Genomic DNA, 19,171 nt, shown 5'->3' on the forward strand with positions numbered 1-19,171 from the left:
GTTTACTGCCGCAAGAATCTCAGGAACAGTTTAGAAGCGAGTGCCACGAAGTGGTTCCTTCATCTTAGGAATTAAGTCATAGTCACAAGGGCTTAGATCTGGGGAGTATGGTGGATGGTAAAGCACTTCCCAGCCCCATCGCTTGAACAAATCAGTCACAGTTTGCGCTGCTTGCGGCCAAGCATTGTCATGCAAAATGAGAGGAGCGTTCCGCAGAAAGTGTCGCCGTTTCTTTCTCAAAGCTGGTCGGAGATTGTGCTCAAAAAATGAGCAGTAATAGTTTGCTGTGGGGGAACGGTATGCGTTAGGATGACACCATCACAGTCGTACACGAGAATCACCATAACTTTAACATTGCTGGGGTTCTGATGAAATTTCGAACGTCGTGGTGACCCGTGATGACGCCATTCGTTTGATTGGCGTCATCAGTTCTGGCTGGTACGATCGGGCCCAAGTCTCATCCAACGTAATGATATGGCGTAAAAAAGCATCTCCTTCGCACTCATAGCGCTCCAGGTGGATTTGGGCAGCATCGTATCGTAGTGAACACATCGTGAAGCAATTTTTCTCATGGACAGGCGTTCCTTCAGAATGTTCAGCACAGTCATATGCGCTAATCCTGTTTGTCCGGCCAGCTGACGAATCGTTTGGCGGCGATCACTGTCCATTAGTGCGGCAACAGCTTGCACGTCTGCATCGCTGACAATCGGACGACCTGGCCGCAGCATGTCTGCCACGTTTTGGCGTCCTTCATTGTATGCTTTCACCCATCTTGCTACGGTTCTGTAAGGCAATGCAAATTCTCCGCAAGCATCTTGAAGCCCTTGATGACACTGTCGTGCTGTACAACCTCTGGCACATTCAGTTTTTATCCAACATCGTTGTTCTTGTTTTGAAAACATCCTGACAACACTTACTTTAGACCGCGAGCTAATACAAGGATCCGTTCTTCGCGTGACTCCGCATGCGCGTGACGTAGGCAGGCCGAGTCTTTTTGCTGAGAGGTAAGGTAGGTATGTAGTTCACGTGTGGTATATGCGATATTCTTTGGTTTTGTTGCGTAGCGTTTTTTCAGCTGTGTTGCCACTATTAAAGTTCCAACCCTCATATATTTGAAAATGATCTTTGACCATTTGTTTCTTATATCAATTGGCTATTTGCATTCATTTTATTACAAGCAGTATGCAACAGCTTATATTTATATATATAACAAATCACCTTGTATTTTTATGATATTAGATTCAATTCTCTTTTTCATTACTATTCTTATTAACTTTTTTTTAATCCCAAAGACCCAGAGGGCTATTAGTTTCAAAACGACATTCTGAGTCGTTTCACTTTTCAAACTGTTGCCACCAAATATTATCACCACGTATTATATTTAAAGAAACTATATAATGAAGAATCTGCATGAATGTTTGGTACAACTCTGATATACGCCCTAATTTCACCAAATGTGGCGATATGCATTCTGTGCTGGTTTTTTTCGCAATTCCATGTTATATGGCAATGTTTCTTGCACTGTGAAAAAACAATGGTATTTAGAGCTATCAAATTTTGAATAATGTAGTCCTCCAACCAACTAGAACATGGGTACTTGGAAGCCTGAATTTTGAATTTCAAATTTGTTTTATTATCTATTTGAAATTTCGTATACCTTTAACGAATTTTTGATAAACAAACTCACTGGTTTCAAATCGGGCAATAGCAATGCTGTGCAGAAAAAAAAAAAAATTTTTTTATCTCCAACACGCGATACTGCATATTGGAAATTCTAAAGGTATGCTGTTTTTAAATATTTTCTGATATTGCTGTTGAATTGAATTTTATATGGTGTAAGTGCAAAGAACATGATATTTGATAAATAAAGGTAACACAAAATGTTATAAAAACGCCCTTTTAGCCACAGTATAAAATCTGAAAACCTTTTAGGTTTTTCTCCTTTTTCTTTTTTTAATTTATTAATTTTCCCCCATTCTGTTGTATTTAATCATTTTTTCAACCACATTACTGTTTGTTGATCCGTCTCACATTTTTGTGATAAAAGCTTATTTTTTCCCTTAGCGTCTTTAATATTCTCCTGAAGTTTAAAAAATTAATTTAATTATCATATTTTCATTGTATTGCATTGCATTTTGCATGTTTCAGACAGCAATATTAAATACAAAAATTACAATAAAAACAGAAAATACAAAGAAAATGTACATTGTTGATGACACTGAAAAACTGATGAAATTAATACTAATATCATAAAATTTCAAGTGGATTTATTAACTGTAATATATATATATACCCACTAAAAGTTGAGTCGTAAAATTGATGAGCACTGATAGCTGTGCTTGGTTCACATTCCGGTGAACTAACTGGCATCATGTGGAACATGAGTACTTTTAAAAGTTGTGTAAAGACTGGACTTATCATAAGCAGGTACTAAGCGTCATGTCAAAATATAGGTGCTGTTATTCAGGTCACTTCTACATGGATTGAGCTTGTATTTTCATGCATTGAAATGTGAGGAATACTGATATTACAAATGCTATTAAAATAGTATTTCTCGTTATTACTTCACCACAGTGATGACTATTTCATTCTTAATTAAAAAAAAAAAAAAAACTTATACCGAAAAGTAATTTAATGTCTTGGTAAAATATGAAATAAGATAAATTGGATAATATAGTTTTGTTTTGTAAGGGCGTAGCCTGGTCCACCTTGCAAAACAAAGTTTGCCCTATGACTGTGTATGGGCTACACCAGTACAAAAATCACCACTCAACTATACAAATACACGAATCACACAATGTCAATGGCTTCTTTATTGTTGTTAATAATCTTCAAATTCTTATGCACTATTCCTCTTGACCTAAGTAAGCCATTTTTCACAAAATATATGTTCTCTCCATCAATGCATCTGGTTAACTTACATTCTGTAATAAAGTGGACATTGTCTCCTACTTTTGTACATACTTTACATAAATCATTATCTTGAACATGGAATCTCCCATGACCTGTAATTAACTGATTTAAGTCAATGTCGTTGTTAATATTCATATTTTCCTTAGGAAGAAAAATCTTCATGAACATATTATTTTTAGCAGAGTTTTCCCATTGAATCTGCCATTTATCTACAATGTGACACTTCATAATGTTAATGCATCTTCTCCTGGAGGCTTGTACATCGACAGTTTCAATATCATTACTCATTGTTGCCTTCTTTGCTAAGACATCCTCCCTCTCATTGCCCAAACAACCAATATGGGCTTTAACCCAATTAAAATTCAATTGATACCTTACCTCCAATTGTATCGCCAATTTTTTAATAATTTGAATATTTAAATTTTGCTGCTCGGGGTCAGAGATTGCTTGAAGAACTGGCATACAATCAAAATGTATTGTAATTATATGTGATTCATTTAGATTTCTTACAAGCCACTCCAAGGCTTTTTGTATAGCAATCAGTTCGGCTTGATACACCAAATTATATTTTTCTAATTTAAACTTCGCAGTTTCAATCTCCAGTCCATGATAGAACACTGCAAATGCTAAGCCAATTTTTCCATCCAACCCCGAGCCATCCGTATAGACATCAATATCATTAAATACAGGAATGCATCTATTAAAAGTAATTGATCTTTTTTCCCTTGGATGTAAAAGATGACAATTAAAAATATAAAAAGCAGTGTTAAAAACAATATCATCTGTATATGTATAAAAGTCAATCTTATTTGATCTCGATAAAACCTTTTTATAATAAAAGTCATAGGACAACGAGATAGGCGGAATGCCCGCAAGTATATTCGCAATTTCCGTAGGAGCAGTTCTAAAAAGTCTTGTGATTGCTACCAGCCAGCCTCTCTGGATAGAATTCAATTTGTTCCTTAGTCTCAGCAACTCCGCCGCCCTAGAACCCCAAGCTCCAACACCATACGTTATAATAGGAGCAATAACACATTCGTAAATTTGTTTTATACTCCTACTCTTAATGGCTAAAATCTCACCAGAGAAGGATCTCTTATAAAATAATATCTGTTTTTTTATGGACCATATCGAAATGATATTTAAATGATAACTTATCATCAAAAATAACTTCAAGGACCTTTAAATTTTTTCTTATCTTTACCTTCTCACCTTTATATCGTAATCTGAGATATCTAGTATGTTTACCTCCCCGCGAGAACATAGCCTTGGTTTTGGTAATATTTAATTTCAATTTTCTATTCAAACGCCATTCTTCTATAATATCCGAAAATTTCACAAAAAATTTTTCAATCTTCTCGAGGGAGGACTCAGTTATCAAAACTATTAAATCATCAGCATAGCATAGTAATTTTGCATTAGTAGGTAACTCCCTATGTAATAAATCGTTAATAACCAGGTTCCAGAGTATTGGAGAGCTATTCGACCCCTGTGGGCATCCTTTTTTTATCTTGAAGTAACTATAGCTATCCAAATCAGATCTTACTGAAAAACCAATCGTCCTATCCTGAAAGTAGTTTATAATCATACGATAGCAATCACAAGGAATTCCAAGTTGCGAAAGTGCACGCAGGAGGGAGGGCCAATAATATAATATCATACTTGGATAATATAGTATGATTATGCAGAATTTTCCTAGTGCTGTTTGCCTATATGGATAAATAGCATTTTTAAGGACGTTATTTATTTATTATATTCTCCGCCATTAGGCTCTACAGGGAAAGAGAGGGCTGCTTCATGGAGGACATTTTAAGGGAACTGGCTCATATCTGTGTTACGTGTGGGGTAAACTAAAAAAATGTCCATGTAGTGAGCCTATTCGTCAGGACTCGAATCCCAGCCTGAACTACCAGTGTTCAGCAACATTTTATTGCTTGGCCCCTGGTGGGCTAAGGACTCATTAAAGACTTTCTGAGTTAAGCTGGCCCATATGTTCATTGTATGTGTGTATAGGACGTTAAAAACAGAAGTTTTATTTAGCTGCAGCAGAGAATAGAACCTTCGAGAACCATTCGTATATATATATATATATATATATATGGACTTTACTGATATGCCATTAGGTGATATTCATTTGACTGAAGTTATGGCCTGACTGTTATCAATACAGGTACAATTTCTAATAAGAAATAAGTTAAAGCAAAAATATATGTATATATATATATCTTTTATTGTTTGTTCTTTTTACTTTACTTTAAATTTTATATATATATCTTTTATCGTTTGTTCTTTTTACTTTACTTTAAATTATATATATATATTAATTGTCTCCTAGGAAACAAAGACTATATGCTAGTTTAATGAGAGCTTTTTTAAAAGCTAAATCTTAGTAAATACTGTAAAACTGTAGAAAGCAAAATGGGGAAAACGTTTTTAATTTATTTAATAAAAATCAAATATTAAAAATAAAAAAATAGAAAGCAAATGTACAAGATTAATTATTGCAAAGATCCTGTTTGTATAAGGGGAATTAGTCTCTTTCCATAAAATCATCAATATTATCATGTTTCGTATTTTTTATAAAACTTCAAGGCCAGTTGCAAAAAAATATAAATTAATATAATATTTGAATGTAAATCTGTGATTTTTTAATAGTAGATACACACATATATACGTGTAAAATATAAAAAAAACACGATGGCTTTGCTCTGTGCAAACAAGCAGCCGCTAATTAACTTTCCACAATTTCAGGATCTTCCCCCTAGACCAGTACTTTCAAGAAATTCCAGCCTATTACGTAACTGCTTCTATAAATAGAGAACTCGCGGCATTTTATGTCAGAGAGATCGCTTTCACCCTATGCTTCTAAGATCTGTACTGCGCTTCTCATCCTTCTTCCCTTTGTTAGAATAGTTATGATGTCAAAAGCCTAGATTTCATCGTATTTAGTTTAAAACACTATTTGATGTGCAATTAAAAGCAAACTCCTGCATCATCATTCTGCTGTATTCCACTCGGCCAAACAACTGCCAAAATATCACACACACATATATATGTGATAAATATATATATAACAATATATATATATAAAACAAACTTAGAAATAATGACTAGCAATTTTGATGGCGTTAACTGTGCCTATCCCAAAAAGATTACATTTTAGGTAAATTTTCAGTAAGAAAGAGCAGATAGGCTGCAGTCTAGCTAAGTCCAGTGTAGGAAGCAAGTGCATTATGTTCAGGGTTAGATCTTAAATCAGACTGAGTTAGTTTCAGTTTTCAATGCCTTTTGATTGGATAGTTAATATTGCTGCAAAATTACTATTGGCTTCTTCAGTTTTAGTTCTATTTACATCACCAGAATTATGTAAGAGTCATATGACATGGATTAATCTAGAAATGATTCAGTGCAGAAAGAGGTTATTGTTTTTAGAATAGAGAAGGAAAATTAATTTATACTGCTAATTTAATCTTTTATATATTCTTTATTTTTCTTACATACATGCATATACATATATGAATATCTATATATATATACACACAACACAATTAGCGTACACAATGAGTAAATTTTTCTGTAGCTACATGTGACTGCTTTAACACATAACTAGAAGTTAGTGTCATTGGTAATCATATACACAGTTATCATATATGTATGGTACTTATACATATGTACATGTGTATGCTTTTATCTGCATGTGCATATAATATGCATATATCTCTTTGCATAAAAGTACACAATTACGTTTGTATTGGATTTGACACATACCTCATTTGCATATGTATATACCATACACATAGGTATATCAGTATAGTTAGGTAATTTATGTAGAATTCTAAAGAGCAAGTAAATCATGTGAAACACAAATGAAAGTTTGTGTCTTGAGCTAACATTCCACTGTTGAGGGAAAATGAAAAGGATTTTACAAAACCCCAAAGTTGTGAGATACGGAAGTAATGGGAAAAGTGTCAGGGGAAGGTTATCATACAGTGACTATCCCCACACTCTGAATGATAATGGAAAAAAAATTTCTCTGGTCGAAATTTTGGCCACAGCCATCTTTTTAATTCTGGTCTTAGTTTCGATCACCCATCTTCGAAGTGTTAAATGATGCCTTTGAGCCATAACTACTGAATATTGATCTTTCTCAGAAACACATACACTTAACACTGCAGTAAGTAAACAACACTGCAGATCTGAATTCTAACATGCATCTGTTGCACACTACTTTGTCAGTCATGGAATTTGCATATTTCCGGATGCATCAAGTATCAATTGTATTTAGTTAAGGTAAATAATTACAGCATTGGGCATTGGTTGCAACGCAAAGTGAGCATATTTTTTCTCATTATCTTTTAATTTTTGTGGCCAACGTATACAGTCAAAAGTCTTTAATCCAAACTCGTTGGGACTTCGGCGATTCCGGATTATAGATCATCAATTTAAATCTGGTAAGATGGCATGCAGAAATTATAAAATTAAAAATATAAAATCATAATTTATGAAATAAAGAGCAATTATGATCTAAAGGATGTCAAAATTTACAAAAAAAAAAGCTTAATATTTATTTGTTTACTTTATTAAACATTTCTTACATTCATTACGAATAGTCAAAATTAGAAAATTGCAACCAGAAAACTATCTGATGTGTATTCGTGATATTTATAATGACAAGGAATTTTATTTAAATCATATCAAAAACGGAGTACATTGAGATGAAATACTACATTTAGTAAGGAATTATAAGCCGAATAAAATAAAAACATCTGCCCTGAAGATGAAGATAGTGCTGACAGATCAACTTCCAGTTCAATGCGCGCCACGACAATTTGAATTGCCAGCCAGCTTCTGTATAAAGCTTGATTGTTTATGAATCCTCTAGCTTTCTCATAAACATAATATCAGACAATCCCTTGCACAACGTTATCAGTGATGAGACAGCTAAACGGTTGATAGGTTTGGCCATGCTTAACAAATTCATAAGAAACAAAAACCCATTTGGGGAGGGGGAAAAAAATCTACTTTCTATTGTCTATATCAGCTCTTGTTATTGTGAATTTACTGATGTTTCTTTTGTTTAGCTATCCTCTTTATTTTTGTTATTTATTTTATTTTAATTTAATTTTTATGATATTTTAATTAATTATTTATTTCTAGTTGCTTGTTAGCAACTCAATTTATTAATATTTTTGTCCTTTTATATTTTATTTAATTATTTATTATTTGTTGCCTTAGCTATCATTTTATTTTCGTTCCTATTCCTGATGAACCTCTAGAAAATTCCAGTACTTTTAACTGTAGAAATTTAGACTTGTCTGTAGAACAGGTATAGAACTTGTCATATACAAATGATTAAAAAAAAAAAAAAAAAAAAAACTTCATTATCTATTCCTTTATAAAAGAAGACCTACCTACCTTTAGAGGCTTCATCAGTCTGATTCTACAAATATGTAAAAATGCATAAAATTAATAAATTTAAATGAAAGACAAAATAGTAGCCACAATTTAGTATGGATATATTTTATTGCATAGAATGGCTTTATAAAGTACAGTTGAAAATTTTGCCTTAATTCCATTTGAAGGAAAAAGCAATTTCTCAGTTTATTTCAATCCAAAAGCACAGTCAACCAATATGCAAAAAAGTGGGCTAATAATAAGTAAAATAAATGGGAATTCTGATGTTAAAAAAAGTTTTTTTTTTTTTTTTTTTTTTTTTTTAAAGATATACAGTGCAAAGTCTTTAATAATCCGGACTCCTCGGGACTTCGGCGATTCCGGATTAGGGGTTTTTCTGGATTATAGATTATCAATTTAAATCTGGTAAGATGGCATGCAGAAATTATAAAATTTAAAATATGAAGCCGTAATTTATGAAATAAAGAGCAATTATGATCTAAAGGATATCAAAATTTACAAAAAAAAGCTTAATATTTATTTGTTTACTTTATTAAATGTTTCTTTCAATGTAAGTTGTTTAAGTTGCTTTGTTTTATGTGCTAATACTTTCTCTTTAATTCTATAAACAGACATAATTTCTTATTCAGTTACAAAGTTCCACTGTTCCAGTCCTGTAATTGCTGTGCCGAGAATACCGACTAACTTGTCAATCGAATTTTTTTTCATTTTCACTAACCTCTCTGTCACTTTCTTCATGCCTTTATCCATTTTTTGCAGCAATTCCACTTTTTGTTTGATGGACATCAAAACATGCTTTCGCTTTGTAGATACTTTGGCAGCTCCAGAATCGGAAACTCTTTTTGACATAATCGAAAGCTCCAGCTTACTTTTTATAAAATTGCTCTAACAGTTTGCAAAAAATAATAAGCCGGATCCAATTAGAAGATTAAGGAACAACGCAGTCTGCAACATTAACTGAAACAGATAATTTTAGCCTAGCTTATACCATCCGTTATACATTAAACGTGCATGTGTAAACGCTACGCATGCGCAGAAAGTTTGTAGCTTTGAGGTACGGATTATAGATCATTCCGGATTAAAAACTTCGTAATGTATTTAATAATAGTCCTGCAGATTATTTATGTTGAATGTTCGAAAATAAACTTACATGTGGATTTATACCACATAGTATTCATAACGTAAGTGAAACTCAAAGATTAAATCATTAATTAGTTAACATCAGTATTAACTGTACCTTGTTATCAGGCACTGAAAGAAATTAATTGATTTACTGATTATGCTTAGAAATATATTATAGTGCGATCTGGAGATGCAGAATCAAATTTTGAACAATGATTTAAACAATAACATAAATTTATGATATAAACTGTGTGCTAATCTTTCTCAATAATTCCATTTCATATTGTAAAACCAAAGAATTTTTGCAGTATTTAACAATATATTACTATTTAAATATAGCCATTTTTCAAATGTATATAATCTAACTATCATTCATTAATATTATTATTAAAAAATTGAGTGTTCGCCAGCATGCTTTTTATGAAAATTCAAGATATTCCCTTTCATAGGAGTTGAAATTGTACTCTCAGTTTCAGGTTATAAATTAGCATACCGTGCGTTGTGGCTATTCTGCAAAGATGCAATAATAAAACAGGGTTCGTACGATCCTTAAGAGTCCTTAGATTTTTTGGAATCGATTTTTGGTCCTTAAAAGTCCTTAATTTTGGCCAAAATCAGCAGAAGATCCTTAATTTTAATAATCTGAAATTTCTGTCTATTTTTACGACTGTCATTTTGAGTGTGAATTAGCATTTTGAGGAATATTTTTGGTGATTCACTGCCATATACTACAGTTAAAAGTCGTTAATTCGGACACCCATAATCCGGAATGATCTATAATCCGGACCTTAAAGCTAAAAACTTTCTCCGCATGCGCCGCGTTGGCACATGCGCACAGCCGTTTTACACATGCTCGTAAGACCTTGACTACTGCGCATATGTGTGTGCGCAAGTGCAGAATACGTTTTCGCCTGCGCGTTTAATGTATAACAGGCGGTGTAAGCTAAAATTATCTAATTGTCTATTTCAGTTAATGTTAATGATTGCGTTGTTCCTTAATCTTCGAATTGGATCCCGCTTATTATTTTTTGCAGACAGTAAGAGCAATTTTATAAAAGTAAACTTGAACTTTCGATTATGTCAAATAGAATTTCCGATGCTGGAACTTCGAAAGGATCTACAAAACGAAAGTATGTTTCGATGTCCAACAAACAAAAAGTGGAATTACTGCAAATAATGGATAAAGACATGAAGAATGTGACAGGGAGGCTAGTGAAAACGAAAAAATTTCAATTGACAAGTTAGTCGGTGTTCTCGGCACAGCAATTAACGAGACTTGAAGAGCGGAACTTTGTAACTGAACAAGAAATTATGTCTTTTTATAGAATTAAAGAGAAAGTATTATCACATAAAATGAAGCAACTTAAACAACTTACATTGAGAGAAATGTTTAATAAAGTAAACAAATAAATATTAAGCTCTTTTTTTTTTTTTTTTTTTTTTTTTTTTTTTTTTTTTTTTGTGTGTGTGTGTGTGTGTGTGTGTGTGTGTAAATTTTGATACCTTTTAGATCATAATTGTTCTTTATTTCATAAATTACGGTTTCATATTTTTAATTTTAGAATTTCTGCATGCCATCTTACGAGATTTAAACTGATGATCTATAATCCGGAAAAATCGATAATCCGGAATCGCCGAAGTCCCGACGAGTCCGGATTAACGACTTTTGACTGTATATGGTTATCTTTTGAATGGGTTCATAATTTGCTTCTATTTCTAATATAAATGATGGGATACTCGAGTTTCTAAGCAAGAAGTGAAACATAAGCCTTTCGAAATTCATTTTTTCTAGTAAAGAGCTCTTAAACAACTTTTCGCTTTTGGGGGTTTGAATTCTTTTATTAAACGGTTCTAAATTTGGCGACTTTTCAACATTTTGGTGATTTTAAGATTAGTTTCTATAGAAACTTTTTAATTCCGAGGTCTGAGAATTTTTTGACGATTTTTTTAAAACATTGTAACATTAATAAATTTCATTAAAATAATGGTAATAGTATATTGAAATTGTATTTAAAAAATAACATTAAAATAAGACATTTTTTTTTCCTGTAATATTATAAAGTTTCATTTTGGCAACTTATTATACAATATTTTAGATCTGAAAAATAAACAAGGTATAATACTATAAAGCCCAATTTATGAAACAGCTCTTAGCAAAAGCAAAATTAGCTGTGTAATTAATTAAAAAATGTCGTTTTTAATTTTTTCATATTAAGAGTTTTTCCCATGTAATTGCCTCAGAATATTCAAAATTCTCAGAATGTGCATCAGTTTTCTCTATAAAATTAATTTTATACTTTTTCCCTCCTATTTTTTCCCAAAATATTTCTGGCTTTTTGCTGTTACAGAATTGGTAGGGATAATTTTTCTTTAGGATTTTACACATTGCAGCTTGGAAAGTTTAGAAGGATTTGAAGGCAAGATTTTTAGACCCACGATTCTAGAAGATTCGAGAAATATATGTCCAAAATGAAAAATGTCTCCATGGTATCAACATGTAATGGATGTATTTTACAGAAAGTTTGCAATGAATTTCTTAATTTTCGGAGAACATCTGGAAGAACAATAAAAACATTATATTTAAATGTTTTATTTCTGATACTAGAATCTTAACATATTTATCTTCTCTTTATTTTCTCTACTTTTTACTAGACAGAAGCATGGAAAATGTCAAAAATGCTTCTGATTTTATTACATGGGCAGGCATTATAGAAAGGGAATTTTTTATTAATAAAAAATTGAAAAGTTACAATTTAAAAGATTCATCTAATATTCCTTACACATAGCTGGCACTAGGCATTTTCCCTTCTGATGCAATCTCTGTGGATCCTAAATTCTGTTTCCTAAAGCCTTTCTAAATTCTACTTCCAATGCCTACTCTAAATTCTAAAAGTTTTCCCATTTCTAGATTTTGTTGTTCGGTATGTCACTAAATTTTAGAAATTCTGCCTCATCATCTCTGTAACCGTACTTTACTATATATATTTCATATTGCTTCTGAATGTTCATATTACTAAAGAAATAAAATTAGCCACTTTTTCTGTACATTCTGTATGCATTTAGTGTTTTTTAGAATAACGGAAATCCTTAATTAAATCCAAAATTTCTAAAATGAAAAGGAAAAATGTTGAAGAAAGAAACTAAATTATTCTTAAAAATATGTGCAGTTATTATTATGTAAATTACCTAATTGTTTATGATTTCAACCTTTACTATAATTCCCCATTTCTATTTCCTCATATGATAGAGTTATTGAGTGAGATTAAGTTAAAATTAAATTGTATAATCTTTGACCACTAGTCCACATTATTAGTTTGAATTCGACTGTTCTTGTTTAATTACGTCACCGTGAGCTGTAATTGATTTTGTTAGCATCAGAACATGCCTTTATGTTCTGAGCTCTTTTTAAATAAGAGGCTTATTTAAACCTTTGTTGGATATTGTAGTTAATTTCAGACATAGCGATAATATGCTTCACGCCTGTAGGACGTTTTGCATTATTTAACTTTTACCAGATCAATTAAACCCTCATAGGTACATTGTGAAGAGGTTGACAAGATAAAGATGCAGAAACTAGCAAGAGCATTGATTTGCATGTTGAGACAAATCTCTAATTGTTAGAAAAGATGCTTAAAGAGAAGGAAATCGATATAAACTAGCCAAAATGTCTGGGAAGGCTTCAAATTAAAATGACGGATAAATATTTTGTTGACTGTTGTTGTTACAAAACATAAATGTTCTGTAGCTTTTAATGCGTAATTATCTTAATATTGTTTAAGGATCTGTGTCATAAATTACATGTACTTTAAACTGTGAAATTTTATTAGATTTTGATTTAAATAGAGCTTTTTTTTAACAAATATTGTTAAAAAATAAAATTTAATAGTGGTCATGTAAATCCATAATGACTAGGGTTATCAAACTACCTAGTTTAATTATTTATATCTAACTGCTTACCCTTAAAAATTATCTCTACATATTAAAGCAAGTTATTGCCTTTGATTAATACTCACTGTGGTCACAAGATTAATTATAAAAATGTAAAAATTCAAGTAAAACATATTCTATGCATCTACTTAAAATAATACAAAACAACTTATCACCTCTGGTGCTTTAATGGCTTATTGAAACCTTAAAGTATATTTAACTGGATTATAACCCCTGGAACTGTACATGAAGCTACGACACTAACTTCATCAAACAGAACCTGACTAACTTTTCAACACTTGCCAGCCTTGCCTACATCAGGCCTTTCAGGTTTGTTCTAGTCAGCAGGTCTCTCTCTAGACAAGCAGCAGCGGTGACAACATTCAGTCTTTTGTTATGAATCATGCTGATTATGATCATACTTCTCATTTTAACCTATGCTGTTTGACATAAAATCTACCTGATTATTTACTAAACCTTTAGACTGACCTAGTATGTGACAAAAAGAGACATTAAAAAAATCAACATAAAGCTAACTTTTAGTAAAACGTAAATGTCACTTATCTTCTTTCAAATATGACCAACAATTATAAGTGTAAAATATTTAATGCTACTTGATAAATTGCATAAAGTTTTTTTATTCTCAAACTTATTAACAATTATCTTAATTAATTCATGTTTAGCAATAGTGTGTACTACTTAGGGATCTATTTTATTTTTAGGATGGTATTTTAGAAGTGAAATTCAGGCATAGATAATATCTTCAATTGAATTTATTCAGTTTACATTTGCTCATAGGTTCTTAATTTTTTTCATTAATGGTCCTTAAAAGTACTTAATTTCCGTGTGGAGAAATGTGTATGAACCCTGTAAAAAACTTCCATGTCTTATCCCAAACATATAACTTGTATAATATCCAGTCATCATTCACTAATAACTATGCTATTCTGGGATAGTAAAATGTTAGTCAGAAAAAAAACTGTAGTTTGGGAAAATAAAAGTATGTAACATATCCATGTAAGAGAATTTCATTTTATTATTTATCATGTTTTACTCAATGAATAAAAAAATTAAACTCTTTTGTGTAGAATTTCATTTAATGATACTTATGTGTTATCACAACCACCTTAGTAAAAGTCTCCAAATTTTTAGAATGTGCCAAACTGTGGCAACCATGTGCATACCACTCTTCAGGCAACCATTCTTATAATAAACCTTCAGTCAAGCAACTTTGCCATTTTCGAATGTGTTCATTTTGTTGTATTCCAAGCTCCAATGGTTTTTATAAACAAACTGTGATATTTTTTGCTTTAGTTTTAAAATATGTGCTTGTGGAATTTGCTAGCAATGGAGAAAACATCAGTAAAATTTCTGCAGAAGTACAGAATTTTGCCGCAAAATCTCTTCAGACCATAACAAAGAGTTGTGGTTGGTAGATGCCAGTGTTGCCGAGGTTTGTGCAATGAGCCTGCAATTTTTTTTTTTTTTTTTTTTTTTTTTTTTTTTTTTTTTTGTATACTTAGGAAAAATACTATCACAAAAAAATTGCAGAAAGATTTGGAGACGAATGTAATTAGTAAAATATGTTAACTTTCATATGTTGATAATGCTTGTCACTTTAGATAAATATTGTTGCGTTCTATGGTTCGTGGATTTGAAGTGATTGATGACAACACTTGATAAAGTATCAAAATGTGATTTATTTGCCAGTATTACTCAGGACAGTTTCAAAAACACATTTACAGTTGCCAAAAAATTATGACAAGCACAGAGAAACGATCAGCATTACAGCCTTCAGGCTACAGGAAAGGTGAAGAAAGCTTCACAGCAAAACACTAAATACAGCTACCAACTTGGTCGATCACTGTCGGAGCTCAACACACTCAAGATACTCTTCACGATAAGAACTTGCGATACACTAGTTATGCATAAGTAGATTAACTGATACTGAACTGGAAACTAGAATTTTTAAATGCTAATTGTGTGAAATTAATTAAAAAGTATTATTAATATTTTATGTAACATTTTGTTTGTTCTCTTTAAAGCTTGTAGATAACAAACTCACAAGAAAAATCTTAAAGCAAGTTAAAAAGCAACAGGAAGATCTTGAAGAAGAAGTGGGATTAAAAGGGTAAATTTATACATGATTTTTAATTTTCCATTTTTATTTATGTCAATCATAGGTATATGTTTTTGTTTACTAAAATTAAAATTTTGTTATATTAGTAAATTATCAAAATCTAAAATGATTTTTAGTTTGAAATGATAGTTTATTTGTTTTAGGCAGCTTGTTTTCTTAATTATGAATTTATTGAGCTATCTGACCCTGTGAGCAAGATGAATATTTTTTAATCAATAATAAGCATCAGCATAGTATAAACAAAAACAAGGAGAAACTCTCAACATAGCATGATGGTTGGTGGTTTTCAAAAATTATTAATATATTGATGATCAGGTGAATTTAAACACAAAAGAACAAACTATGTTTCTACAATTTTTCCAAGTTTTTCTGGAGTTATGATCAATATTTTGTACCAATGAAAAGTAGCATGAAGCAGCCAAGACCAAAAGCAGTTTATTAATTAAGAATAGAAATCGAAAAATAACTTTCATGAAATAAAAACTCATTTTAATGCCAAAAATGTAGGTTTTCTTTGAATCATTATCAAAGATTATCTTTATTGCTTGGAATAGCTTATTGCTGCCACAGGTCAATCATTTCTTTCATTTGATCATAAACTTTTAATTAGTAACTGTAAATATTTTACAGATATCTGTATATTATATATGTACAATATCTACAATTAATTATATTTACATTATGTACAATTATATTATTATTAATATATATTTACAGTATCTACAATTACATTATTATTAATATATATTTACAGTATCTACAATTACATTTAAATATTGTAGATATTTAAATGTAATTGTAGATACTGTAAATATAACCTTCTAATATTGTAGATATTTAAATGTAATTGTAGATACTACTTTTAATTAGTAATTGTAGATATTACATTTAAATCACTGAATTCTATTATAGATGGGAAAACTAGAATGTGGCATAACTAAGACAAATCGATGAATGTATCTGTGTGGTTTCTGTTAACAAGTTTGTGATGGCTTGATTATTATCGAAATATGTTTGTGGGACATATGTTGTTGCTTATCCTGGAAAGATCAGACATATGTCAGATCAGCTCCAGAAGGTTATTGACCGCCTGATAATAAGGAGATCGGATGTTAAGTTCCCCATAGAAAGACCAATGCAGCTCAGAATGTGATCCGGTGAAGCTGAATGTTCACAGCATTTTTTTGCAAGTGGAGTGGATGTTTCTGCCACTATCAAAGGAAGGGCATTTAAGGTGGTCACTTGTTAGTCTAGTCAGAGTAGTCTGGGAGCCACGGGATGTTCTTGTGTACCATTAGTGCATAGGTGGAATACGCCATATTAAACAGAGTTTAGATCTTATTTGTTGTATAATTGATAATTCTAATAGATGTTAGATATAGAGTGGAAAGGTGGGATGTAATATAAATGCAGTTCATTTTTTTTAGCCCAAAGGGGCAATTTGACCAAATGGCTATTAATTTTGTTTTGACATTTTGTGCATTCATTCACTATAAACAGCAAATCACTTTTTAAATTGTTGCCACCAAATATTAGAGCCCTGTATTATAATTAAAGAAATTAAATAATGAAGAATCTGCATAAATGTATGCATGTTTCTCGCATTGTGATAAAACAACTGTACCTAGAACCAGCAAATTTTAAATAGCATATGTCTCCACCTGAATATGGGTATTTGGAAGCTCAAATTTGGAATTTCTTTTATTATCTATTTCATATTTTGTAACACATTTATGAGTTTTTGATTAAGTGATTAAGAAACTCAACGATTTCAAAGTGAGAAATGGCAACACTCTACGAAAAAAATTTTTTTATCTCCAGTGCGTGAGACTGTGTATCGGAAATTCTAAAGATATGCTCTTTTAAATATTTTGTGATATTGCTGTTGAATTGAATTTTATGGTTTAAATACAAAGACCATGATATTTAATAACTAAAGGGAACACACAAAACATTTAGGAAAAAAAACCTTTGGGCATAATATAAAATCTGAAAGCTCTGAGATTTTTTAAGATATATAGTTGAAATTTCTGATGCATATTAATATTATATGCATTGAAAATATTTTTCATGCATGTTATACTCATTTACAATAGTTTAAAAGCTTAGTTACAATACAGTATATTATAACTATCTGCCTGAAAGAAAAAATAAAATAAATACTCTGAAATGTTTACCTAGTAATTAATTGTGAAAGTTTCATACACACAATTTACTTTATCACTGGAATTGAAATTAGAATTAATTAGACTTTTGACTATGTTATCAAGTAAAGTTAATGGCTGTCATTTTATAACAGGCGTTTATGCCTGTACTGAAATATTTTGACCTGAAAAGTAAATACATAAAATTACCAGAATTTGGGAATTTTTATCAATTAATACTTGAAAACTAAATGATGGACAAATTGTTATTTTTTAATTATTTATATTCACAAACCTGATCTGTGTTATCAGATATTCTTCTCTTTTACTTCTGAATAAGTTTCATTTGTTTGTTTTTAGTATTTTATTGTGCTTCATTAACAAAATTGTGCATTGCAGTTCTGACAGCAAAGCACGGGTGCCACATTTGCTGATTGATGATGGACTGGATGATGATGATGATGATGAAAGCATAAATGGAAGTGAATGTCTGGAAGAAATTGTAAGTGTATACAGGTTGAATCTTCAATCCAAAAATTTATCTTGGCTTATTTTTTGTGGTTTTCGCCAAGAGTAATTTACTTGGTGAACTTCTTAATTTATAACAACCTATTTTCCTTTTCTTTTTTTCACTGTAGACGAGCAGGGAAAAACGTTATCATTCATACTTTCAAATAATTTTAACAAAGTGAGTAAAACCACATTTGGCATTATTATCAATCAAAAAAAAAATAATAAAATAAATTTCAAAATGCTCCAATTTGTAAATTCGTGTATATCTTAGAAAATTTTGAATAAAAAAACTCTAATTTTTTATAGGTGTGCCTAGAAATACATCTACTTTAGGACAATGGTAATAATTTTATAGGTTTTTTTCAAAAAATTTATAAAAAATATTTTAAAATACAAATTTTAAAAGTAAATCAAAAAATGTGTGAATTATATTTGGATTAAGCCTAAATTTTGAATTCTGGAAGAAGGAGTCAAATAAGTTTAATAAAAAAAAAAGAGAGATTAACAAATATATGTCAAATTCAATTAACGTTGAGGAGCTAATTTTTACAAAACTTAGCAGTTTGGCATAATTTGAGTCGTGGAATCGAAATATGGAAAAAAAATGGCATGTAATTTCAGAAAAGGTCAGATTTTGTGTTAAAATACCTATATTAGAACAACGCTATATATAAATCTAATACATATCCTAAGTAGCACTTTTGAGACATGAAAAATGCAAGCTGGATTTAACCAAATGGCCCAGTAGAACGTGAAATATAGAACTGCCCCTCTTTTGGGGGGGTGTGCATTTTTCATCAATTACATTTCTGTTAATAAAATGTTTTCTGAAGTATCTCTTCTCATTCATCTCTTAATACTTTAAATGTGACAGTGCAAAATTACCTTTTAACTTCTCATCACTTGCATTCTGACCATATATTCTCTGATGAATATTGCTCTTATAGCTGTGTTCTGTCACCCCGTAAAGTTTTGCTCATTTTTTTCAGATTCACTT

The 19,171-nt window shown here is 31.0% G+C and overlaps 1 protein-coding gene across 1 annotated transcript in view; it reads left to right on the plus strand.

Annotated features, from left to right (window-relative positions):
• bys (Bystin) overlaps positions 1-19,171 on the plus strand; it is a 45,215-nt gene that overhangs the window by 6,797 nt on the left and 19,247 nt on the right. Inside the window, exons 2-3 of the mRNA XM_085819651.1 lie at positions 15,423-15,508; positions 18,061-18,163. Coding sequence (XP_085675777.1) covers positions 15,423-15,508; positions 18,061-18,163 — 189 coding nt within the window. The remainder of the gene's footprint in view (positions 1-15,422; positions 15,509-18,060; positions 18,164-19,171) is intronic.

This window comes from Stegodyphus dumicola, chromosome 1, assembly GCF_044657685.1.
Source record: "Stegodyphus dumicola isolate Sdum_Otavi_A_Nest chromosome 1, ASM4465768v1".
In the NCBI taxonomy this organism is placed as follows: Eukaryota; Metazoa; Arthropoda; class Arachnida; order Araneae; family Eresidae; genus Stegodyphus; species Stegodyphus dumicola.